The sequence below is a fragment of the Athene noctua genome, chromosome 1, assembly GCF_965140245.1.
Source record: "Athene noctua chromosome 1, bAthNoc1.hap1.1, whole genome shotgun sequence".
Lineage (NCBI taxonomy): Eukaryota > Metazoa > Chordata > Aves > Strigiformes > Strigidae > Athene > Athene noctua.
This window is the reverse complement of record NC_134037.1, coordinates 52,727,300-52,753,317: the sequence shown is the minus strand read 5'-3', so window position 1 is coordinate 52,753,317 and position 26,018 is coordinate 52,727,300. Positions and strand designations below refer to the sequence as shown.

At 36.4% G+C, this 26,018-nt stretch overlaps 1 protein-coding gene across 1 annotated transcript in view; it reads left to right on the top strand.

Moving 5' to 3' along the window:
- The window catches only part of AK9 (adenylate kinase 9), a 74,310-nt gene extending 48,344 nt beyond the window's left edge, over positions 1-25,966 (top strand). Inside the window, exons 22-37 of the mRNA XM_074923345.1 lie at positions 339-602; positions 4,763-4,881; positions 6,560-6,779; positions 8,954-9,016; positions 9,802-10,005; positions 11,553-11,771; positions 14,550-14,763; positions 15,722-15,923; positions 16,918-17,064; positions 18,633-18,853; positions 20,019-20,215; positions 20,744-20,913; positions 21,647-21,745; positions 21,827-21,929; positions 22,486-22,600; positions 25,616-25,966. Coding sequence (XP_074779446.1) covers positions 339-602; positions 4,763-4,881; positions 6,560-6,779; positions 8,954-9,016; positions 9,802-10,005; positions 11,553-11,771; positions 14,550-14,763; positions 15,722-15,923; positions 16,918-17,064; positions 18,633-18,853; positions 20,019-20,215; positions 20,744-20,913; positions 21,647-21,745; positions 21,827-21,929; positions 22,486-22,600; positions 25,616-25,818 — 2,760 coding nt within the window. The 3' untranslated portion in view covers positions 25,819-25,966. The remainder of the gene's footprint in view (positions 1-338; positions 603-4,762; positions 4,882-6,559; positions 6,780-8,953; positions 9,017-9,801; positions 10,006-11,552; positions 11,772-14,549; positions 14,764-15,721; positions 15,924-16,917; positions 17,065-18,632; positions 18,854-20,018; positions 20,216-20,743; positions 20,914-21,646; positions 21,746-21,826; positions 21,930-22,485; positions 22,601-25,615) is intronic.
- The last annotated feature ends 52 nt before the right edge of the window (positions 25,967-26,018 follow it).

Below are 26,018 nucleotides of genomic sequence, written 5' to 3'. Positions count from 1 at the left end.
CTTACAATAATAATAAGATGTGATTAACAAACCATACATATTGGAGAGTTTTTTTACTATATTTAAGGCGACAGAAGGGTAAAAGAAGGGAAGATTTACCAGAATTGTGTAATGAAGTTTCATTTTTACCTGATAGCATCAACTGTCATAGTGTACCTGTTCAGTATTTCCAGAGAGCAGGTAGTCTGTCTGGAACAGCAATAGAAAGCCTGGAAAAATTAAAATGCAAAATTATGTTTTTAATGCAATTTTTCTAATGGCATTTTGGAAGTGGAAAACAGTAGGGGGTGCACTGTAGACTCCAAATGGTTACAAAATATTCCAATTTTGTCTTATAGGCTCCTCCTTTACGGGTATGCTTACTTGGGACTCATGGAGCAGGTAAAACTACTTGTGCACGACAGATAGCAGACAAATTAGGCATTTTCCATATTCAGTTTGAAGAATATCTACAGGAATTGATCTTACCCAAAACTAAAGTGAAAGTTGGGCCCCATTTTGATGAAGAACCTGAAGATTACAGTAAAATACCAATTCTATCACAGGAACTGGAAGACTTCTCTCAGACCATGACTAAAACTGAGACTGAAAAAAGTAAACAGGTAATAACCTGATCTTTTTTATGTCCATACACAAAATAACTAATTTCAGACCAGAACAGGAATTTCCTATAAAATCTAGCTTGATAAAAATTACTTACATAAATTGTGTACTTGATGAAATTTGGAACTAATAGTTCTTGACAATGTTTTCTTATGAATGCCACAAATTCTTCAAAACATTTCCAAGACTTATGTATAGTGTTTTTTCTAAATAGTAAAGATAGACACTAAATGGGGCAAAGGAAGACAAACTGAGAAAAAAAAATGGAAGGTCAGAATAATAATGGGAAGGTATGGTTTCCTTCAAGTACTTAGAATATGCTGGTTCAGTCTAGTGCATGTTCTCCAATTACAAAGGAATTTAGAAATGTTCACCAGCAGTGCTCTCTGCACTCTTCTGGGGCAAAAGAACAGAATGCCTCTACCAGACCTTCACTCTGAGTATCCCTTGTTAAAAATCTGAAATATTTCAGTGTTCATAGCAGGGTAAGCTAGTATTTTTTTAATACAGTAGGTTTTGTAATATGGATTATAGTGTTGTCTTTGCCTATTGGCAGCCGAGTTTCAAATCATAAAAAAACTCTTAGTAAGCATAAAATATGCCTTGTAGTTAAAAAACTTTCAAATGTCCAGATTTTCATGATACTGGTAAAATAATTAATGAATTATAGTTTTCAGAAAAATAGTTCTTTTTCTTAATCAGATTGAATACTCGTTCAAAATTGTTATAAATATACATTCTAAAACCCATCTCTTACAGGGTATAATTTCTCTGAACAATAAACATTTACATAAATGTTTATCAGGAGAGAGTGATTTCTTTTATTAGCCAGTGATATATGGAGAAAAACAGACAAGGTTTCAATGCAAATGAATTCTTCTTTAGACAGCAATGGATATGATAAAAGCTTTTATTGTATGAAGTCTCAACACAAGTACACAGCATATAAATCTTTCAAAAAATGCATAGTACAAAGAAATTGAAAATCTATCTCCTAGACAATATAAATAGGGTTTATCTAACTCTCAAAGCTTCAGGAATAAATAAGTTTCTGCATCAAATTCTAAGAGCCCTTTTTTTTTGTGCTCCTGATACCTGCTATGTTCCTTCAAGTTACTAGTCATCAAAGAGCTTCAAAGACTTCCTACTACAGGATCTAAGGAAACATGCAGGAGAGGAAGCAGTCTACAGAGGAGGCATACAGAAACAACATCCAGGCACAGTATTAGGAAGATGAGCACTCAGTGGAAATGGAAAATATTGAGGGATCTGAAGGGTAGCAAGAAGAGTTTCTACAGAACAACAGTAGCAAAGAAAGACCTAGGAAATACGAGTCTGCCATTGAGTGGGGCAGGTGACCTTTTGATTAAAGATACTGAAAAGGCAGAGATGCTCAATGCCTTCTTTATTCTGGTCTTTACAATCACAGTCTAGTCTGTGGCCTTGTAGGTCTCTGTGCCTAATAGAAAAGCATGGGTAAAAAGTGGTACTACTCACAGGAGAACAGTATCAAAGGCTGCATTCATGGGTGCCGAGGAAGCTGCCAAAGGTGCACTCAAGGCCACTCTCTATTGTCTTGAAAAGCAGAAGATGTCCCTGATAACTGGAAGGTAGTGTTCCAGATGAAATAATACAAGAGCAGCTAATGCTTGCATGCAAATGCTTCAACACAGGTGGACTACAGATCAAAATCATGGATGTCAGAACAAAGATTCAGGTTTTCATCAGTTAAATCTAAGAAGAGGTTCTTCCGGCAAGTCAGTTTACAACTCGGTCATCACAGCCAAAAATACGGCAAGTGTTCCCAGCACTGATGGTTATGGCTGGCTCTCACTCAGCTTTATTTTGTTGACATCAACATGTCTTACACAAAGGCACTTCTGTTAGTGTTTTTTCTTCATCATCTTTGTATCTGCTGGTAAACAATCTTCGTCTACATTTGCATTTTTTTCTCACACTTTTTGTAAAGCGCTTTATCCGATGGCATGACCAAAGCACAGCTGATACAACTGCAGTTCAGTTTAGAAACCCATTTGTGGGTCCATGCACAGAACTCTAGAGTATAAGGTTATGGACTCCCTAAGCATTTCTCTGAGTATGACTACCACCAGACTGTCCAACTCTCCTGTTTTTCACTGACCCACTACCTCTCCAAAATACTTTCATTTAATTTCATTTGTATCATTTGCTTTCACTGTGGCACAAGACACTAGAAGTGGATCTATCAAAGCTTAAGGTAAATGTCAGCTGTAATATTCAAAGCAAAAATACTAAAGGCATACAAAACATACCATGCAGTCCAAGAAGTTTAACAAAAAGATATCATCCTGGTTGTTTTAGTATGTGTCAGCCAAAGCCCTTGCAGCACTGACATGTCTGAGGAGCAACCTTGTCCTTCGAACCACCACTATGTGGGATGTTTTCTTTTCTGCACCCAGAATATACATCTCGTGTTTCTTCTATTTTATCAAATACAATTGCCATTTCAGCAGTTCATCTGCAGTGATGATGTCAGTGATACATTTTCACATGGGTTTTACTGGTTTCTCCCACTTTATAAATTTCTTTCAAGATGCAGTGTTACAGATCTGGCTACCACTTTGCCTTCTTCGGTACCTGTTATGCCATACCAATACTTTTAATATATATGCTCTGTCAGGCATTGGAGAAAATATTATTCTCTCCAACTCACACACACACACACTACATTACACCTGTGGCTTCCAGAATTTTTTTCAAGTTCTTTTGTCTATCTGAATAGATGTCAGACATATGAATTCTTATTCAGACATGTCCTTGCAGCAAGCAGCTCCCTACCATCATTTTGAGGGTTCCTGAATCACTTTGGAACCTTTTGTTAAAAAGGGTTATTCCTTTGTTTTCTGACAGGTTATGTTCTTGAGCAATTTGGGTTAATATGACTACTGTGTGAGGAAAGGACAGCAAAACTTTGTAATGAATTCATGAAAGAATCTCAGGGAACAACTTAAATCCATATGCTGAGAGGGACGGGAGAGTACCTACCTACATATTAAGCTTTCTCTCCAAGTGACTTTGGATGCAACTTAGGTGCATGCTTGATGGCCACTGACATTTAAAAGACACACTCTATTGGTAGTGTATATCTAGTCTTCTTAAACAAATATAAGTGGCTTTTTACAAATGAGACCTTGATAAGGTATGGCAGAAAAAGTATTGACCTCTTTAAAGGATACCAGCTGTGTTTCTCTTACCACTTTGCCACTCTGTTTTCAGGAAAAAAAATCAACTAACTAGAAAATACTATTTTCTTCTGTGAATATTACCATCAAAAATGAACACAGCAGGTCAAGAACAGTGATATTTTCTGACTTCTAATATTGTCTTTTATCTGGTATACTTGTAAAAATGTGTATTTTGCTATTGTGACTGATGTAAACTAATCCAGAATCATAAATCTATACCCTCTTTTCATTCTTTGTTACTGCAGTTTGTGTCAGGAAGCCATTCTATGAGAACTGCATCCTCAGCCATATCAATCTCAGTGTTACATATTCTGAAAAAAACAGTTTTTCACAAGAACTTAACGGCTAGATTTTGTATTTGAATGCTCTGCATTTGACTAGTTATTAATACTACTACTGCTCTGCAGAACAATGTTACCTGTCTGATTTCTGGTCATGTGCTTATACCCAGTAACCTTATATATCTTCCTTTGACATCTTTCTTTGGATTGCATCAAAAGATGTTGCTTTTAAAAATTAAAAAAAACATTCTGATATAGAGCATATAGTCTTCCAGCATGAGAACATGTATAACTAAGTGGAAAAGCTCTTGCAAGCAATTACGAGAAACTGGGATCATTTCCATTTCTATTCCTCTGAATTGAGCTTATGTATAATTAAATACTTAACAATCGTGCTTGATTTTAGGTTTCATTAAAGCTCATACAGCAGCAATTGCCCCAACTCTAGGAAAGTACCCAACCCAAAGCACATGAAAAATATCCCAAAATGTATCATGCACTACAGCGAAATGGTGCAAATGAGTTCACTTTGGTTTTACTGGTTTAAATCAATGAAGACACATACCTTAGTCAAAAATACTAGATGTGTCAGGTAGATATTTCCTTCTTTCTGTTGTTTATTTTGTTTTACTTGTGGTTTTTCTTTAAATAAAGGAAGTGGAGTTAACTGATGAGGAAGAAGCAATCAAAGCAAATCTAATGGATAATAAGGCACTGTCTCCAGAAGTCCTTGATAACATTGTTCCTGATTGGTGGAGGAAAGAGCCATTCCGGTAACTGTAATTAGATTCTCTCTTTCTTTAATTAATCTTAGAAAATATATCATCCATTGTGTCCACAATTACAAATAACTACTGCAGATAATATTTCAGTGCTCTTGTCCTTCATGTGAATCATGACCTACCTCTCAGTCTCAGGTTTGTTACTCTATTTTGGTTGATATTTTGACAGTAACATAATGTCCCATGCAATCTACAAAGGACTGGACAAAAGCACTTGGTGCACTTGAATTGGATTAAATCTCCTGAATAGCCAGGTAGTTTTCATGGGTTTACAGAATAGGTATGTAAATAAACATTTTATGTTTTCATGTAATTAATTAATAAACATGGAGAGATGGAATCCACCTGTAACTATTGGTTTGCATATATTCTAAATATTGTGTGGAAGGCAAAGACAAAGTATCAATGTTCTCAAAAATAACAAAGCAGCAGGTTATCATTTGCGTTCATCACAATCTGCACTCCAGTGATGTATCCACAATGGACTTCCTTTCATATCAGAAAGCACATCCACACTGTGATAAATGTGGATACACTGTAATAAAAGTGGATTATTGTTACATAAATAACTAAGATCACTGACTCCTAGAAAGCAGACTGACTTTTTAGGATGTAATTTCAGCAGGGAAAATCTTTTTTTCCATGTCTGATCTATTCCATTCATTTCTGTCCAGATCATACCTGCTGGCAGCTTGACCATTAAGTTTCAATTCCTAACAGTATGAGAAACGCCTTAAAAAGAATAAACAAGATCTTCAAATAAACTTGTTCTGTCAGTCCACAGATAGGGGACAACGCTCTCTTAGTGGTGTAAAAATAGGGAGATCAGTTTTAGGAAAAAAGACCAAAAATTACCCAGCATTACACATAGTATTGTAATATTATATAAATTCAGTTTCATCAGGGATTGTACAGCAGAAGAGAAACTTCACCATGATATATAACATGATCAATATCCTCCCTCCAACTTTTTCCCACAACATCCAGGACCACCTGTTCTTCCATCCACTCCCACTCCTTGTAGCTGCTTTGGTTTTCTGCAGTTTTATAATGTATTGTATTAAGGTTTAAAGTAATAAAGAGAAATATTCTTATTAACACAACATTCAGCTTTACAGAACTACTCATCTAATTTGAGACCGTAAGAGCTCCAACAGGCCACAGAGCTTTATATCTGATATATCTGACCTGCTTTTAATATCTGCAGGAAGGGAGATATAGGTCATGCTGAGTGGCAAAATTCTCATCCTATACTAGAGAAGAAATTGTCAGGCATTTCTGAAGAATTTTCAGGCAAAAAGATTTCTGTGGCAGATGTTACCAAAATAATGTTGGAGGCACCTTCTATTTTTTTGAGAGCAGTGGCTAAGAAGTACTGGTTTTAGAGTTATTTTGCTTTTTTAAAAGTTATTTTTAAGTAATTAATCTCTGCGCATTAAAACCTCAGAAGAAATATATTTGTTAAGTACACCAATTAAAATACATAGTGAAGTGTCTGTTTTACATTGTCAACAGATAATACCTGAAAGTATTTTTTTAAGTTTACTCTTAACATATACATTTAATGAGGGATTTTAGATTTTTGTGTTTTTTTCAAATTAATTGCATTTTCACTGTGTTACACTTCATACTACATTGTGTAATGATAAATATCTTATATTCCAATTAGGTCCACAGGATTTATACTGGATGGTTTCCCTCGTACTTTAGATGAAGCCCAGTATTTGTCAGAACAAGGACTCTGTCCTGATGTTGTGATTTATATTCAAGTAGAAGAAAGTGACATTCTTGACCGTCTTTTTCCTCCACGTCTGAAAAAATGGAAAGAAAGACAACATAAAAAAATGGAAAATAAAAAGAAACTGAAAGACCTGAAGGCAAAAATAAGGGTAAGTTTTCAGTCCTGTCTACTTTTTTGTAATTTCAGCAGCCCAGGAGGTCTGAACACAGATTCTAAAACTCCCAAAGCAGTCAGATATGGGAGCCAGGAGACACAGCCCCACACATTCACAGCATTCTTGGATTTACCATAGGAATCAAAAAGAATTTAGGGCTCCTTTCCTCCTCTGTGCAATTAATTCATGCAGGAGTTTAGATATCTCGCAGCCAAGTGTCTGACAGAATGCCATACGTCTGGAAAGTCCTGGACAAAAGGCAACTAGATAGAGAGAGTTAATATGGCCATAAAAAACCAAATACACAGCTCAGGCATGATTTTGCTGTTGCATCTCAGAGTTCCTGGCCATGTGCTCTTGGGCTGATCTGTATCTCCCATTGGCTTACTTCATAGGTACTGTATAGTGTATGTGTCTGTGTTTCCAACTATGATACTCTGCACAGAAATGTAATAGTACTAAGCCACACTCTCAGTCCTGTTGCAGCCGCACAGTCTCCCAGTTGAACAGAGCTGTGCCTACTGCTGAACAGGTTACAAGTTACTTGAAATAACCCGAAACCTCTATGCAGACTTTTACAATCAGCATATGCAATATATTCAAGGTTCCTAACTTTCTATAAAAGTGAGGTAAAGTTCGTCACATGCACTGTCAGAAAAGGTGTGAGCAGAAGTTACAACAGAGCAGCTGACACGCAGGAAGTCAGGGTCATGGAAGTTGGGACAAGGCTCACACAATACCAGTAAGTTTTCTGATCTGCTTGTGCCAAAGGTTGGATCTGACAATGCATATAATCTCGGAGAGTTAAGATATTTTTTAAATTAGTCTTTCTGGATGTAAGTTGGAAATCTTGCTGGAAAAGGTACATTCTAGTGACCAGTCTACGTTGCGGTACTAAGCTTATCCTGTAAGCAGATACCCTGTTAATTCAAGTGGCAAATGACTGTACTACAGATCCTAGGGTCCAAGCTTCTAATGAACAGCGTAGGCATCAATATGGCTCCTGATGACAAAGCAAAATAACAGGTTCCTATTTAAACACATACACAAAACACTGATATAAACTGACAAAGGCATTAAGTAGTAAGGGAAGAGCAGGATCAGTATCTCCTGAGTAACAGCAATTTGATATTTTTGCTTATGTGTATTGCAATATAGGTTTTAGTTACCTACTGAGTACTTTTCCATAGCATCCTGTTGGTGAGCAAGTTGATGAGAATGCAGCATTGCTGAGTGTACTGTTATCCCTTCTTTTGTTACTAAAGCTGGAGGACATACAGTGAATCTGGGAAAAGCAGACAGACCAGTTGAATGCTACCCTAGAGTTCCCTTCTCCACTGAAAGAAGCTGGCAAAAGGACGCTAAGAGCAATGAGTACACTTGCAGTGCAATGTCATTCAGGGACATCGGAGTTTAGTCACAAGAGTAGAGAAAATTAGTCTGTGCAGAGTTTCTTGCTGCTCATCTTAGAATGGTCTGGTGTCCGGGCTACTTTGCTTGGAGTTAACATGGGTTTCTATAATTGCACTATTGCCTGTGTGTTGATATACTGTTTGTCTGATCTCAGTTCAGGTGACAGCACTACAGTGTGCATGAACAGCAATGACAGGTTGAATTCCCATTAAGCCCACTGGCCTTAAGTAGAATGCTTCTGCATATTACTTCTGAGTTAGGATTTAGCCATCAGGTATCTGACATGTATACTGAGTATGTATGGAGGACTATATTTCAAATGCTTATAATTTGGTCAAACTTGGGCAGTTCTACATAGGCACAGGGAACAGCACACATTTAATAATATATTCAATGATCCCTTTGCCAAATGGCAGAAAGCACCTATAAGTTTAGAAACTCTAGTTTACCGATAAAAATATTATATTTTCAGTGTGATCAGAATCACAGTCTTTTTTTCCATCCTAATCTCAATCTCAAAAGTTGCCAAATTGGCTTCACTGAAATTTACTTACATGTTCACCTAGCAGATAGGTGTATCCAGTCTGCAAAATTTCAAGCTGCACAGATAGTATTTTTTAACATTAGAAGCAACTGGGAACTGGAAGAGTTTTAAGGTGGAAAGAACATTATTTCTAGGTCACATTACCAATTCTCAGAGGAGAGCTTTTATGAGCAAATATCACTGTCTTCTTACATCTTTTTTTCACTCACAGGGTGAGAAAATTGCTAGAAGAAGAGAAGAACTTTTAGCAGAACAAAACCAAAATAAACAGAAGGTAAGAAAACAAGCTAATAAAGATTTTAAAAAGCAGTGTTTGCATTCATATCTTAGAAATTTCTAGAGCTTTTAGTCACAGAGTTTTCAAGGCAATGTACAATAGTAAAAATGTGATAGACTGTCAAAAACTTCTGCTTTCAAAAATAATTCGACAAGATGTTTAAATTGTGTTAGAAACTATTGGTTCATGAACACAAAACAATTTAAAAAGAATTCTCAATATGTGCTCTAATTCAGCAAAATACTTATGAATGTGTTTAATATATCTAATTTGTAATCATAAGAGTGGCCCCATTAATTGCAATTAGGCATGTGTTTTAAGTAGCCTGTCAAATTCATGGTTAATCCAGAATAGGATTGTACCACGATTTCTGCCCAAACTCCATTACAAAATATATTTATAAAAGCATTAAGGTACTACTGGACTGCTCATGAAATTCTGTCAACTACACTTTCAGCTGACATGCTGAAAAAGTCCTGCCAAACTACAATACCACAATGTACGAAAAAAATACTCCTCTTATCAAAACTGCAATGTAGCACTTCATTTTTTTAAGCACTCTTGGAACTGGTACAATACATCACTGTATACACTATGCAATACCTCTGTATTTTCTTCAGAAATATGATTCTAGAATTTACTAGATTTTTGCTTACGATAAAGGATGCCCAAAAATGAGGTTTTGTTGAATTTTTCTAATTAAAAAAGAGACAAGAATACATATGTTCCTTCAAAAGAACTGTATCATAGACATGAAACAAAAAAATATTTTACCTTTGTAGGCTTTAGCAAGTAAGGAGCCTTATGAAGCCACTGAGGAGGATGAGAATGAAAATGAAGATGTTGAAGCTATACTTGAAGAAGAGTTTTTAGAAGATGAAGAAGAAGAGGCTGAAGAAGAACAAGAGATTGATGCAGTTGACCGCATACAAAATGAAATTGCAGAGAAGTTTGATTCAGAAATAGGCAGTTTACAAGGTGTACAGGTACCTACTCCACTGCTTATTAACTTACATGATTGCATGATGCAAAAGAGTTTCCCATTTTATTTGTCAAATTTAAAAGTCAAAGTGCTTAAACAATTGTGCTGTTGTACTCATGATCTAAATATGTGAGTAAGATGAAGGCTGTAATGAAAAGTATATACTTTAAAAGTATATAATTTATAAGACTAATATTGTGGGGTAAAAAAACCAAAGGAAACTTTTGGGTACACTTACCAGTCTTGGGGTCCTTATTTCCTTTTTGATAGGTCAGTTGATACAGGTAACCAAACTAGAGAGTTATAAACATATGAACAGTATTTAAAAATATTTTTTAAGGCAAAACTCTTACTAGACAACTCCAACTTTTTTATACAGTTCTTAGTAATGTAACCTTCTTGAAATCAGTGCAATTACCTATGGTGAGGGAACCACATCTAACTTTAGATATCTGCAATGTTAATGCTCACATCTAAGGCAGTAAGTAGATTGGTGCCATTTGTTTACTATATACTGAGTATTTTACTTCAGGAGGAAACTAATAGTGATTTAGAAGAAACACTACCCACTAACCAGAGAGAAAGTTTACAGAAGTAGATAGCCAAGACATAGATGTAAGATCTGCAAAATGAATCCATCCTTTTCCAACACCATAAGTGTGACTGATTCAAGGTTCACTTTATTTTAATAGTTAATGGATTAAATGTCAGGTGAATCAAAAATAAACTCCTAACATTCTTTGCACTACAAGAAAGCACAAGCTGTGTGGGAAAGATTAATGTTTTGTACTCAGAGATTCACCTTTCCATTAATTTTGGAAGAAGGTGAGTTAAAAATGCATTCAACTTACAAAAGTGACTGTAAAATATCATAATTTTATTGAACTACTCAATGCATATAATCATGTCTCCCAATGATAATCGCAAAAATAATTTTAGGGGTTCTGAATGAAGCCTGTGGCTAATTTCACTCTTCTGAGTATAAACTGAGTTTGCAAAATAGAATTGGAAACAATTTAGGATAAGGCCCATGAGAGACACTAAACATGAAATCCCGCTAACAGCCTTAGCTCTTTACGTGAAAGCTGCAATACTATAGTTCTTGGAGCATTTTGTCATTTGGGACCATATTGCCTGCTGCATTAGGAAACTGATGAAAAATTTCATCAGAAAAAGAACAGGCAATATTTTTTAGAGAGTAACTAAATAAGCCATCCTAAATTGTTTGGAGTAGGGAAAAAATGATATTTGATTATTTTTTTAATAAAAGATACTTCTCAAGCTTTAGCTTTATCACAGTTCTCAAAGTTAACTGTCAGATTGTCTGGGAGGGTTTTTTTAATAGTGTGATGCTTAATATAGGCTGGGTAATTTAAACTTCAATGGGCAGGAAGACAAATTCTCATCTCAAATCAAATTTTGCTGATTAACGGTGACTGAGAACATGCTCAAGATATCCTTGATAACTTGCAGAAAATCTTGCTGTCAGTTATTATTAAAAATCTGATCATGTTTGTAATTCTAATATTTCATTCTGTTTTCATTAACCAGGAAGAACTTGAAAAAATGTTAATACCACAAATCGAGATCAATGGAGGACGGAAGCCTCACATTGTACGCTACCAAATATATAGCAAGCTGAATTCTCTAATGGAAAATCGTGGAAGCATTTTTGAGAAATGTTACCCAATAAGTTTGCCACTTGCACATAAGATGCTATTTTTCTCATATAAATTTCAAAGTTCTTTTGGCCAGTGGGATCCAATCAAGGTAATGTTATTAAATAGCTGAAGAATATTTTCAGGAAGTAATACTTTTAAAAAATATATTTCACATTAAAAAATGTTATCAACAGTAGCAACTAATACCAGAAATGTTTAATGAAAATTACATTACTGAATCAAAACTGCACCACTGACTATACACAAAATACAGCAAGCATAGATAAAAAAGGTGTCTTTTCAGCATTGCAGCTGAATTAAAGCTGAGAGGCATTTAGTAAAATCTGTTACGTTAGCATTGGTTACACAATTAAAGGTGGCACTGAGTCAGAAATAAATGCCTAATTCTTAATGATACACAAAACACGGGACAACAGAGAAGGTCTTAAAGCCCACCAGAAGTAGTGAAAACAAACAGAAAGGATTTGGGGTTTGAATTTGTAAGAAGACACACAGGAGGCCACCAACCCTAGCAGTGACAAAAAAAGTAAACCAAATGTTGAATTTGTGTAATTCATCAGGAGTAATTCTTTGTTGTCAAAATTTACAAATTTTGAAGATCAGCAAATTGAATTTCATAGTATTTTACTACAGGTCTGGAAGAACAAGTTCTGAGAGTACTCATGTCTATCCCCAAAAGTAAGCTGATACAGTTTTATAGGTAGCAAGCGAAATGTTAGTGGGTAAACTTTTGGTTTCAGTGCTAGAAATAAAAGCAGGTTGGACTGTGAGTAAATCAGAAATAAAAAGGAGTATTGATTTAAAAAAAAAAATGGTGACAAAGTACAGAAAACAGGAAGTTCCTGAAGGAAACATACTTCAGCCTTCATTTTACTATGCTAATTAATCAAGTAACTTTAATTTCCTTTTGTATAGTCATCATGTAGGGTCTTCACCTGTTCCACCTGTTTATCTTTCTTTAACCCTGGCAATCAGAATTGTATACAGATCTGCTCTTATTACAGCTTTATATAATCAAAATACATAAAATGTTTTAGGATCAGCCTTTTCCATGGCTGCATCAAACTGACATAAATAATCTAAGGACATATTAATAGAAGTAGGTATTTCTTCTCTTCTGTCATTTCCAATTACTGAACCCTAGCTTATATGTTTAATTCTTATTAGTTCCTACATGCTAGACCTTGCTCTTTGTTCTATTAGATTTCACTACATTTTTGTCATTCCATTTCTCCAATTCATTCATTTATGCTGTATAGTGGTTTTTTACCAGCCGAAAAGTACAATTCAGTTAGAAGAAAGAAGTCATAGAAAGTTATTAGATAAAATCAGAGTGGTGTGCTGACAGTGGAAATGTACATGCTGACAATAATGAAAGGGAAATAGGATCATTTTAAGGGTATTTTAGGATATAATAGAAATGATAAAATTGATTACAGACCAGAGGTTTTTTTGTAGAAAGGCAGAGAAAGTATATGCCAATTATTTTTAGATTAAATTGGGGGGAGGGGGGAAGTAGTTATGCAACTGATTAGATAAGCAGAGAATAAAAATGATGGGCTGAGGGAGGACTGGGAGCAGATACACAGTAGAACAAACTCCTGACATCTTATAAATTGAGGGCAAGCACCCTGAAATGACTTCATGCATGGATAGGAACCTAAGAATCATAGAAGGGTCTGACAAGGTAATGCCACGCAGTAGAACAGTCCCGTCTCTTACTGTAGCAACCAGAAAAATTTATCTATGTATTCAGTGACTCCTTCAAAGAGTACTAATAGATTTGTGAGGTACAGTTTCCCTCTACAAGAAGCTGAGTTGGCTCTTCTTCATTATTTCATATGTATGCCTGTAACTACTGTTTTTTTTCCTTAATATATTTCAAATTCATCAATACAGGGTCAGATTTACTGGACAACGTTTGCCAGGATCCATCCTGGAGGCCTCTTCAAAAAATGGTCACTTTCTCCACCTTCCTTTTTTGTGGAAGGAAGGCCACCGTAAGCAATAGGTTACACTTTAGTCAGTAACAATTCAACTTCTGAGTCCCTTTAGAACTGTAAGGTGAACGCCATCTGATCTGGGCAATTTTTTCTACAGATGTCAACAATTTCTTCTAAAACATCTTTTATTGACACTTTAAGGCAGTTCCTCCAAGAAGGGCTGAAACAGGAACATTATTAAGTTCTTCCATAGTGAACAGTAGTGCAAAGAATTAATCTAGCATTTCTGCAATGATCATTTCTGCCATTAGTGCTCCTCTTACACCTCAATGATCCATCAACACTACAGACTTTCTAGTGGGCTGTCTGATGTGTTTGAAAAGATTTCATCAGCAGTGTATGTATTTTACCAAAAGCTTTTTTGCTTTGCTGTAGTTTTACACCTCACCATAATCTAAGTATTGATATTCTTTTCTGTTTTCTTCATTTGTACATGACTTCCACCGAATACAATATTCTTGGTGTATCTTCTGCTGTCAGGCAGATTAGTGGTTTAAATTCACAGAGAAATAAAATTATTTTCTTTATTCTTTGAAAATTAAAAAAAGTATTATGTTGTACCTCGTTGACTACACTCTCTTGATGGACAGAAAGTGTTATGGTACCACCTACTGGAAATAGTGAACATTACTTCTGTCTTCAATATTTACTTCATCTTTTTGTACAAGAATTGCATATTTATGGAAGTTCCTCAGACTCGGACAAATTATGATGTCCATCTGCATGAATTTCAGAATGCTTTTAGGGTTTGTTTCATACAGTTGGTACTCCCCTACCTGCCTATAAATCTGCTTCTGTAGGACGGAAGGAGAGAAGGCTTTGTCAAACCTAATCAACTGCTTCCCATTTTGTATACGCTACAGCTAAGTGAAGGAGATGTAATCAAGCCACAACAAAGCCCTGAAAACATGGTCTTTCCTGTAATCCATCGACAATATATTTATTTCTTTTCAAGTAAAGAAAATAAAGAAACATTTATGAAAAACCCCATCAAATATATTCGTCAGCCAAAACCTAAACCCTCTGTGCCAGTTAAGATTGCAATCGTGGGACCTCCAAAATCTGGAAAGACTACAGGTAAGAGCCAGTATTATCTATAAAGCAAAACCTTACCTAATGACTGAATCTGTATCTGTCATTATTGCTACTAAACAATCATAAACCATTAATATTGTTGGTCTTCCTGCTTTTCTTGCTGAGCACAGAATTTTTTAGTTACATTCTATAGTGTCTTCATTTGACAGTCAGATACTTACGCATTGTCCATCTGAATTTTATCCCAGCTTCTTAAGAAGTTAGTGACCTGGACTGGCACTTAGAAAATCCAGACTTATAGTATTTGTACCCCTTGTATTATTGCTGATTATTTCCTAATTGTTTCTTATTTCTTTCAGTCAAGATGATCTAACATAAAATAAAGAAATATTCCTATGATCAAGGACCAAAACTCAAAACTCCGCCTTCCCCAATCTGTTTCCAAACTTCTAGACTAAATACCCCAAGATTTCTGTCTTTCTCCCCTCTCCTTCCTCCACCATGACTCTTTCACTCCACAGGTCTCTGCCTTTAACTGGAGGAGGAGAAAATTCAGCTTACACCATAGCTTAATGATTAGAATAGGGAGTTAGAAAAAGGAGAGACAAGTTCAAATTATCTCACATTAAGGAGGAAATTTTAACCATATTTCCCATTTCCTGGATAAATGATCTAACTGCAAGGCTGTTCTGTAATAGGGGCAGCAGTGGTAAGCGTATTTTCTAACATATTTTGTTATAATATTAACAATTGTTGCTGAAGTTTGTGCTGAATTGAACGCTGTTAGTGCATTGGGCATGCTCTGCACATATGCAGAGGTTTGGGCCTTTTAGGGGCCTAACCAGGGTTAGGTACCCACTTACCAACATTATGCATTGGAAATGACCCAGGGAATGAGTTGAGCAGTTAGCTTCTATGGTTAAGGACAGACTTTAACAGACTGCTAGGTTGTGATGTTGCTTACCTAAAAGTTGTGTGTTGAAATCAAAATGTTTTGCAGTTGCCAAGAAATTTGCCAGTGTGTATGGGTTACTGCGCCTCAGTATGGGAGATGCCATACGGCTAGTGTTAAACAATCAGCCAGAGACTGAGTTGGCATTAATGTTAAAGCGGTATCTTCACAAAGGACTGACTGTACCTGATGAACTGGCCATCCAGGCTCTAGATGTGGCTCTGATGAATCATGTGTGTAACACCACCGGGTAAGAGTCTTGTTTGGGTTTCAGGTTTTTTTTCAACACATTCCAGTTCCTTCATAGGCAGTGATTCCCATGTTATCACTGTAAAGCAATTTCACTAAACACATCAATGTTTTATGCATTAAGAAAATAACCCATACAAAATGAGGTTCTTCATATTATTCTGGGAAACCGGACTGAAACATAATTTTCTGCAATTTTCAAGTAAGTGTATTCCAGTAAATCCAAGTAATATGCTTTATGAAAGTTGAGTTATTAAGAAGGAACTGAAACCAGTGAGTCTTTCCATCTTATTCATATGTGATCCTGATTTCCTAGGGTCTTTCTCCACCATTGAAACACCTTCTAAACTGGGCAGACTTAAAAGGCTCCATGATCACGATTTCATGACATTCAACTTCTCTCCCCAAAAAGAATAACTGTTAGAGGGAAAGGCACTTCTGGAATAATCTCTGAAAATTATTTGATTTTGAGATCAGAATTCTTTCAACTTTTCTTCCATGTTAAATACTGCAATATTGTTTCAGTATACTTTGCCCCAGTATTGCCTCATATGTGAAAAACACTTCTTCTTCAATATGATTTTAAAAACTCTATATATGATATAAAACCCTCTTAAAATACTGTAAATCATTTTACTTTCCACTCTGAAAACTACTCCTCCCAATCCATATGGAGATTTTGCATAGTTACTGATGTGTCTGAATTTTGAAATCTACCATTTGTATAAGTCAGATCCATCCACTTACATTCCTATACCTTTTGCCCTTTGTGTATTCCCTTGACTATTTCTGATTCTATCTACTTGATTTTTTTAAAATTTGACTGTAAATTCTTAGGTGTGAAGACTGTGTCCATCAACTCAGGGCATCAATAACTTCAATGGCATGGGTGTTGACTTTTGTCTCTTGAGAATGTACTAGGAATAGACATAGTCTTAATGGTTAATTAGAAACTGACTTAGGAAAACTGTCTTTCTGTTTCTGTTTGTATGCAGAGTTGTAATTGATGGATATCCTGTAACTAGAAAGCAAGTAAACCTCCTGGAATCAGCTAGGATAATTCCAGTGAAAATATTTGAACTAGAAATGGATGCAAAAGAAGTGTTCAGAAGAGCACTGTTGGATGAGGAAAGCATGAACAGGTAGCGATGCACCCTGATAGCGGTATTTTTATCCAGAGGATATTGTCATTTCTGTATCGATATGCCTCAGTGCTGTACCCAGAGAGGCTGTACCTAAACTGGTGCGTAACCTAGCTATCTCCAAACTCTATCTGAAGACATGGGGACCAGTACCTCTGTATTCTAATGCTTTGATTTCCACAGACCAGAAATGAAGACAAGGGATTTGTGGCATGCTCTGGCCAGACCCCCCGACTGCATGGCTGAGGTCACAGATGGGCAATGCTGTGCACCCACTGCTTAGTTAAACGGTTTTCAATGAAACCCTCCATCAGAAATGTTACTAGTTCACCCTGTTGAAGTTTATTATTCATCAATTCAATTATTATGATCATAAGGGATATTGATAATTCATCTAATAATCTCTTTTTAAAGTCTTAATTGGAGTTCTTTTAAAAAGATGGAAATAATTTATATTTTAATAACATTTACAATTCTTGAGTTACTCATCAAAACCTTTCAGTTCAGCTCACTCTCTTCTTTGTTCCTCTAAGAAGATAAATATTCTGTTTAAAGAACTGTTGGTTGTTTTTGAGGAAGAGCAGTAAGTAGTTTATAAATGGACAGAGAATTAAAAAGAACAGAACATTCACCTTAAAATTAAATTGTATAAAAACCTGGTTCTCATTAAAGGAAGTGTTTCTAAGAAGTTCCAGGTAGCTTAGAGCATTACTGCATGTCTCTTTCTTTTTATCAAGTAATCAGTACAATGCGTAATTGTTTTCTGAAAGCCTAAAGACAATTTGCATTGCAAAAAATTAAATTAATGATGTCTTTTTGAAAGTATTTACTTTAAACTTTTCATTTTAAATATCAAACTAATTACATTTCATAGGCTTAAATACAAATCAAATGTGAAATATCAGATATTTCTGAAAGGTACAACTTACAGAGAAATTAATCCTATTAAAATGAAAGTTTATCTCTTTTTTTGGCATCATTTAAATTAAGAACCAGAAAAGGAAACGCTTCTATGTTCTAGTCAAAACATCTCTTCTGGTCTTGCACAATACTTTTAAGAGGTCAGATGGACTATTTTCATTTATGCATATGTAAATATGACAGTTTTCAAAATATATCCATTGATAATGGTTACTTCTTCATTTCAAACAACAGCATAATTCCAAATGAAGCCTGTTTTTCAATAAACAATTGACCTCCATTTTAAAAGTCTCACAGCATTTTGTCTAGGGTACCATTTAATGGTGTATTGGTAGAGTGTGTCAGTTAATATGTGCTGATACCTTCCAAATCCTTTACAAAATTATTGATTTGTATTTGGGACATAAATAGCAAAAGTTTTATTCTTTGTTTCTGAACATAACCATTTGATCAAAGTATGCTGCTTTTCCTATGCAACTGGTAATATTCTTAATATGAAAGTTGTATTTCTCAGATATGATCTACAGTGACAAATGACCAGATTTTTGTAAAAAAGACTTAAAGTGAACCCTAGAATTTACACCTGAAATTCAGTAAAATGATCTAATCGTCAGACTTTGATCGGTGTTATTTTTCTTTGTCTTCAGACCTCCCTACCTTGAACATGACAGCTCACAGATTCTAGCTATTAAAAATTCCTGCTATAAACAGCACATTGATGCAATTAGGACTTACTATAAGAAGGAGCATCAGAACTGGTGTGTGATTGATGCCCTTCAGAGCAAGTGGTGGATCTGGAACAAAGTACTGCAGGAAGTTCAAGTGGTTGTTAAAGAAATCCAGACATACCTGGAAAGAATAAGAGAAGGTAAAAGAAAAACAAAGTTTGCCAGAATTATATTTGTTCCTTTAAGAAGCTGCAACGTAATGAGTGCATTTCAACTTCAGCTTGCTTTGGATGAAGCTAATTCCTGGGCACGTACATACCCTCAAATTCTTTAATTCTGAAGAGAGCAAAGACAAAACTGACTACAGTACAGTCTGAGGCCATCCTCCAAAGAACAGGGTAACAGAATACAGCTGAAAGAACTCTCATGGTCCATGGCAGATTCCTCAATATTGGGTGGTAAATCACAAAGGGTACCCCAAAGTACACAGGGGGAACTATGACTTGCAGCTTCACTTAAGTGTCAGTGGAGGAAGAGGGAAGGAGGGGGAAAATGTTAATTATAACTTCAGAATTTAGGTTAAATATGCCATCTGAGTTAATTTCTGTGCTGTGGGAGGAAAACCACTTTAATCTAAAATGACACTTGAATTTTTGTGTGTCAGCATTGGTCAAATATGCCTTTAAAACATGTCTGTACGGTTTAACTAGAATTCCTCTGAAGGGCAAAGAGACTTTCTTATCTTACATCCACCTTTTGGTTTTAACTTTTACAGCTCTGTGGCTGCACCCTTCTTAAAAATTGCAGTCATAAGCCAAAAATACATAAAATACATCTAATTTTTCACATCAAACTTGAAAAACACAATTTTTAAATAGTTTGGGTTTTATATGACATTTTATTCCAAATTTTGAATATATTTCATCCAGGTAGACTGTAGCATTTGCAAGATGTGGATGAATAAAGGGGGGGGCTTTCATCACACCATGTACTCTTTTTCGCCAATGTAAAAAAATAAGATAATAGTTGAAATGTTCCTTAGCATCACAAAGGAGTAAAACAATAAATCATAAATAAAACTGTCCCAAGGAAAACAGACTAATAAGTTAAGCATGCAGAGTATCCCACATCATTAGTTATTATAACTCTGATGTGCTAGAAAAATGTTATTAAAATTAATTTGTAGAGTGGATTGCAACTTTAATATCAATCGATTAAAATCGCTATCTTAATTCTCATTATTTCATATAATTTTCACATGATAAATTATAATATCTTGTAAACTATAACATTTCTGAATAGAAATGTTTGATGTTTCCATGTATTTCATTAATGAAACTTTATCATTACTTGTTTTATTAACAGGAAAAGCAGCCGGCATTGCTGATTTATGTATCAGTCCCACAGAGCTGCGGTATCGGCTGGGGGAGTTTGGACAGTACTGTCCCGTCAGCCTCGCAGAAAAGGGTGAATTGGTTGACTGCTCTGTAACAGCATCACTGCAGTTTGCTGCAGAATTTCGAGGACGCTATTACAAAATGGCTTCACAGGAAGAACTGGACGTAAGTGTCAAAAAGCAGGTCGAGAGGGGATTAACGGGAAGAGGCAACATTGTTGCTTAGATTCTTTGATTCCACACAGAAACAAGCAGTATGCACTCTGAACTAAGACTAGTGTCGGTAGTATTCAAGCTTTTGTTCTGTATACTTGTGCTATCAAACATCTAGGCAGACAAAATGCAGCAGAGGGTCCATTCAAACCAAAGTTCCTACTACAAATTCTCATAGATCAAATACTAATTTTAAAACAATTATTTCCTCCTTTTCTCCATCTGTTTTGGGGAGACTGGGGGTAGAGAATGTCTAATGATACCAATGGACAGTGATGGATGGTGGGTGGATACTGATGACTTCAACTGAGTGCGGGTTAGCAAATAAATTACTTACCCAAGAGCAGCAGCAGTGCCAGCACAGTAAGAGAGGTGTAGAAGAAACAAGTATCTAAATTGTGTGAGCCAGTCCTCTGGAAATTGACTAACAGTCTTACAGTGCTTCTTTCATTGCAAAAACATCTGATTTCTTTTTTTACAGAAATTCTTGAGCAGACCAGAGGTTTATGTGCCACCACTGGCACCTCACCCTCTCCCACCCCCAGATATGCTACCAAAGAAACTGACTGCAGCAGACGTGAAGGCCTTATTCCCTGTAAGGGCTGAAATGCAGGGGCACTGTCCAGTCACTTACCTAGATGGAAAACAGAGGTACATCACTGCAGTTTTCACCATCTGAATTACAGGCTATGTGTCCTATATTAACACAGTAATGAGGAAACACTTTCAAAGTACTTTTTAATAGTGTTCAGGGTTTGGACAGGAAAAGCAATTACAGTTCTCTACATTGTGCCTGTGGCTTTGGAAATCAATGTAAAATCACCTTTTGAAACTCATGTGGCTACGGGTTCTCCAAGGATCTGTGCTGGCTTACTGTATTTTGTGGTGAAGACTGCTTGTATATAGTTTTGACTCTTCTCTATCATAAGCCTTCAAAAGTTCAAACAAATCTCACAAAACTTTAGTAGATATAAAACTAGCTATTATGATTTTTACGAGATCCATAAAGCTCCACCATCAAATCCCACTGATTTCCTCAGTGTGCAGAAATTTCTCATCAAGGTAGAACCACAATAGCCAATCTTACGCTGTCCCTTCTTAATTTCCTGAACAACTACGATTGGCATTTTAACTAGAGGAGCTCTACAGAAGCACTATAAAAGCCCCTTAATAAGGAGATCTTCAGGCAGAGACTCTCTTAGATTTTGAGCCTTTTAACTGTCAGTCACATGGTGGAAACTTGGATGATCCAATTGCTACTTTTTTGTAGTTCCCATACTTGCTAAATTACCAGAAGGCTCCCAGTAGCTCATGAATTTACATTGCACAAATGATGTTTTACATTTCCTGTGAATTAATAGTTTTTCTTGCTCTGTCTTCTCAGGTATGAAGCTTTGGTGCCTGGCAACATCGAGTATGCAGCAAAATATCACGATAAGGTATATATTTTTGAAAGTGAAGAAAAACTTCTGAAGTTTATGAGGTGAATATACTAACTGCATTTTAATCTTTAATCACGTTACTGCTTATACATCTTAAAAGCGCTTACTTTTTATCTGGTTAGGTTACCAGAGAAGTACTGGAATCTGAAGCTTCCACGTAAACTCCCTCCAATAAAGAAGCCAATACTACTCACTGCGCTTCCTTTGGCTGGATACCTTGAACAGGCCAGTTTTTTCTTTTCTATTTCAAAACATGATTTTGCAATATATAGTATATCCCACCCAGTTTATTTCATTTTTAATTCAATATAAGTCTAATGTTTATTAATGGGATTATATTAAATTGAAAATTGTGTACATACAACTGAGAGGAATTTTTTTAAAAGCTTTAAAATAATATATATTTGTAGCTTTAATGGAAAAAATGCAAATAAGGCCATCAGAGGGGAATAATAAACTGCAATATTATAGAAAGGATTTTATGACTCTTGTTTATCATATCTTGTAAGATTACATTTTTCTTTGATTAACACCAGGATAGACATAAGCCTACCTGGAATCATTTAAGGATAGCTGGTTATATTTTGAGACATGAATATTAAGTAAAAAATTATTCATGGTCACTTCCCTCCCTATATAATACTATTTGTTATCTTCTCCAATTTACAAACTTAGACATCATTCTATATTGTTACATTTGCATGACAACCAGATCAGGCTTTGAACATATTTTTGTTCTAGATTTCTGTAATGGTCTTCTAAAACTGTTTTCTTTCTTTAGGGAGCAGCAACTTCTCTAATAAAAGCTCTGAATGAAGTAGGCTGCTTAAAGCCAAAGTTTCCATTCCTAAGTGTAAAAAAAACTGCTCTGCTATTTGTCGCATGCCATTTAAAAGGTAACGTATAAAGTAATATGCCATAAAAATAATGAAGTATATAAATGCCGTAAACCATCTGATACAACACTGATAACCAATCTGTGTAGTTTTCTTAACATCCAACTTAGGAAAATACTATTATGTACTGAATTAAGTACACACTGTCAACTTTCTTGGAAATGTATAAGGATCAGGGAGGAAAATAAGGTTAATAGGATAGGTAGATAGGTAAACGATCTCTCACAAATCATGAAACTTTAACAACACTTTATCAGCAACAACCTGATGGCCTTGAAAACATTTCCAGCATGCACTGTTGGAGTTTTTAAATGGAAAGTAAAATGTTATAATCTGTGTGGTACTACATTTTAAACGAGACCTAGACAATCTGAACTGTCTTAAAAATTGACTAAAATTACTGTAATAAAAATCTGCTGAAATAATACCTGAGGAATGGTTTAGGTACCGGAATGCTTGCCTTTTTTTCAACTGTATCAGGTGGTCAAATAGAACTTATTAACAAACCTTGCCTTTCAGATAACCTGAAGACAACTTTCTGATCGTACACATCTCCAACACATCAGCTAAATATGTAAATGAGAGGCCTGTTTTTATTGAAAAACAGCCTAAGTGCACACAGGACACCTGTTATTTTCAAAAAAAGCCCTTCTTTTGCATGGGCTCAGTACCGGTACACTGTTACACGCTACAAAAGAACAGATATCCTTGCAGATTTAATTAGATTTTTAAGTTTTTAGCACAGAGAAGTGAAAAATTATTTATTAGTCTTCTTACTTCAGAAATAATCTGGGAAGATCTGACTATTAATGTGATTCAGAGTATCAGTATGTTGATTATTTTTAACTGTTTTTATTTAATCAACAGTCCAATCAACCACCTTACTTTTTCATAACAAAGATAAACAGTCCAAAATTAAAATTAGGTGGTTTGTACTCAGCCCACAAAATAATGATAAAGCAAAACATTTCATGGTGCTACCAGAGGTTAGAACTACTTCACCGAGGAAGGTTGTCACAGCTTTGTCTCCTGTGTTCATATTTCCTATTTTTTAGAACTTCTGTTTGGGGTTTTTTGCAGTCCAAGATAGCAGTTGCAACTAATAATCTATAACAGTTTGCAATCAGCCTAAATACTGCCAGCTTTCAGGATTTGAACAGTCTAATTTACAGCTCTGCTGTAGCTTTGGTCTGGTTTCCAGTACTGCTGGAGGTTTCTAGAGCAAGACTGCTGCTTTTTCAGGCCACCAGCTTTGCTTTTTATAAGCCAACCTGTTCAGTGGGTGAACTTTACCTTGCCTTTTGTTATTTAAAATTTTTACTTATTCTTTTAGATAATGACCATCTTTATTATTTGTCTGAAGTTCGTCACATCCTGTCTTTCCTCATGCAGTTTCCAGAGCCCTCCAGAATTTTCTTGGACTGTCACAGATTTTTGCTAGCATAGCTTTGTTAAGGAAGACCACTGAACAGTGGAGGCACATGATGAGCCCCTGTATAAATGTACAGTTCTTAAGCCAGCAGAACTGCTTTTATACTGTAGTTTGTTTCATCCACAAAAGGCTGTTTTCATTCTTTTGTTAGCACAGCTTTGCTAACATAACAATGTCCACGCTAGGAATGCTTTGCTCATATATTGCATCATTAAATCATTCTTAGCACTGGATGATTATGTAATATAATGTAATATAACACTGGAAAGGTTATGCAAGTGCACAAGTCTCTTCTCCTCATGCAGTGATGAACAGTTTGACATAGGAATCCTGGCAAATGAGTAATCTTCTTCTAACACTGGGTAGAACTGCTTCCAGCTTTCAGACACAGCATTCCAGTACACTGAAAAGTATCTTTTGCAAATACAGCATTTATTACTGTCTGTCTCTTCAGAGTAATCACACCATCCTTGATCAAAAACTTAATCAAAGTGCTTCATGCTGTGGTCCCTTGGAAATTTTTTAAATCCTATTTCTATCTGAAGTAAGACTTTCTCAGCTTCAACTTATATCACTCTATAATCTCACATTTAAATAGGGGCCAAGAAACAGTGGTTCAGTCGCTCCTGCGGCTTTTCTAACAATACTGGACTGCTTTCAGTATCCGAGAAGAGAAGACACAGGTGATCAATCATAAATGCAGAGAGATTTACTCCTGGAAAAAAAGAGTAGGAAACTATACATCACGAAAGTGATTTAGTGCCCTTCAAACTTGACTGCTGCAAGAGCTCTACGTACAGCTATGCTTTAAAAAACACTCGGAAGCTGCTGAATGCAGTTGTATACAATTTAAAGCTGGTAGGCTGGAGTGTCTCACAGCACAGTTCTTCATGCAGTCCAGTTTTTGTAATGAGATAGGGCAGAGAGGTAAGAAAGAAAAGAAACAATACTATCCTCTTTGCGAAGCTCTTGGCCTTGATATTTTCTTCCTCCTCTGAACTATCAGTCAGCTCTTTATTTTTTATGGGTAAAGCATTAGGCCGTAGAACAACTGTGCCAACATAGCACATGGCAGGCCAGTGCCAGCCACGCCGTGGCTGGGCTACCCCCACACAGCACCATTTCGGGGTATGTGCCCCGTTAGCCAAATTTGTCATTGCCTGGAGTATCACCAGCCCCTCTCAGCCCGAAGAATGGGAAGTCAATGGCAGCCGAGTGCATGTTTGTTGTTTCTTTGTTTGCAAAAGCTTTGAGCAACCTGATCTAGTGGCAGGTGTCCCTGCCCATGTCAGGGGGGTTGGAACTCTATGATCTTTAAGGTGCCTTCCAACCTGAACCGTTCTCCTGAACCTGAATCACCGTGATTCAGTGATCCTTCTGAGTATCAGTACCCTTTTGGGGTTAGGAACTTTGAAGTACCAGCCTTGATTTGTTGGTTTGGCACCAACGGGTGCCACTCATGGCAGTTTTATCAGTACCAAGGATAAAACCAGCAGGCATAGGCTTGATTCCTTTTTAAATTTGTGTAATGCAATTCCACAAAGCTAACAGGGAACACTAACATGCCGCTTAACTTCTTGCAGCGCACAACCCCAGGAGCTCGGCGCCGGCGCGGCAGATGTACAGGAGGAAGCTGGCGCAGCTGATGGAGCGCTGCCAGCTCGTCCCCTACCTGGGGGCGGCCATGGCCGGACCCTACAAGGAGCCGCGGCGCCGGCCGCCGGGCTTTGACGGCAGGCTGCAGGCTTTTCTCTCCCTCAAAGACGCCCGCCCCGGTTTTCTGTAGCGTGGGCTGCGTGTTTCCTCCCCACCGCCCGTATTTCCTTTGGTTAACGCAAGGAGCGTCGCCATCAGCCGCCTGCGCTGCTGCAAAGCGGTCGGTGAGCAGCGTCACCCTTTCTAGGAACAGTTTCTTTACTACGAAATCTTACAATTAAAACCTCTGAAGTCACGCTTCGTTTAACGCTCATGGCGGTAACTCACGCG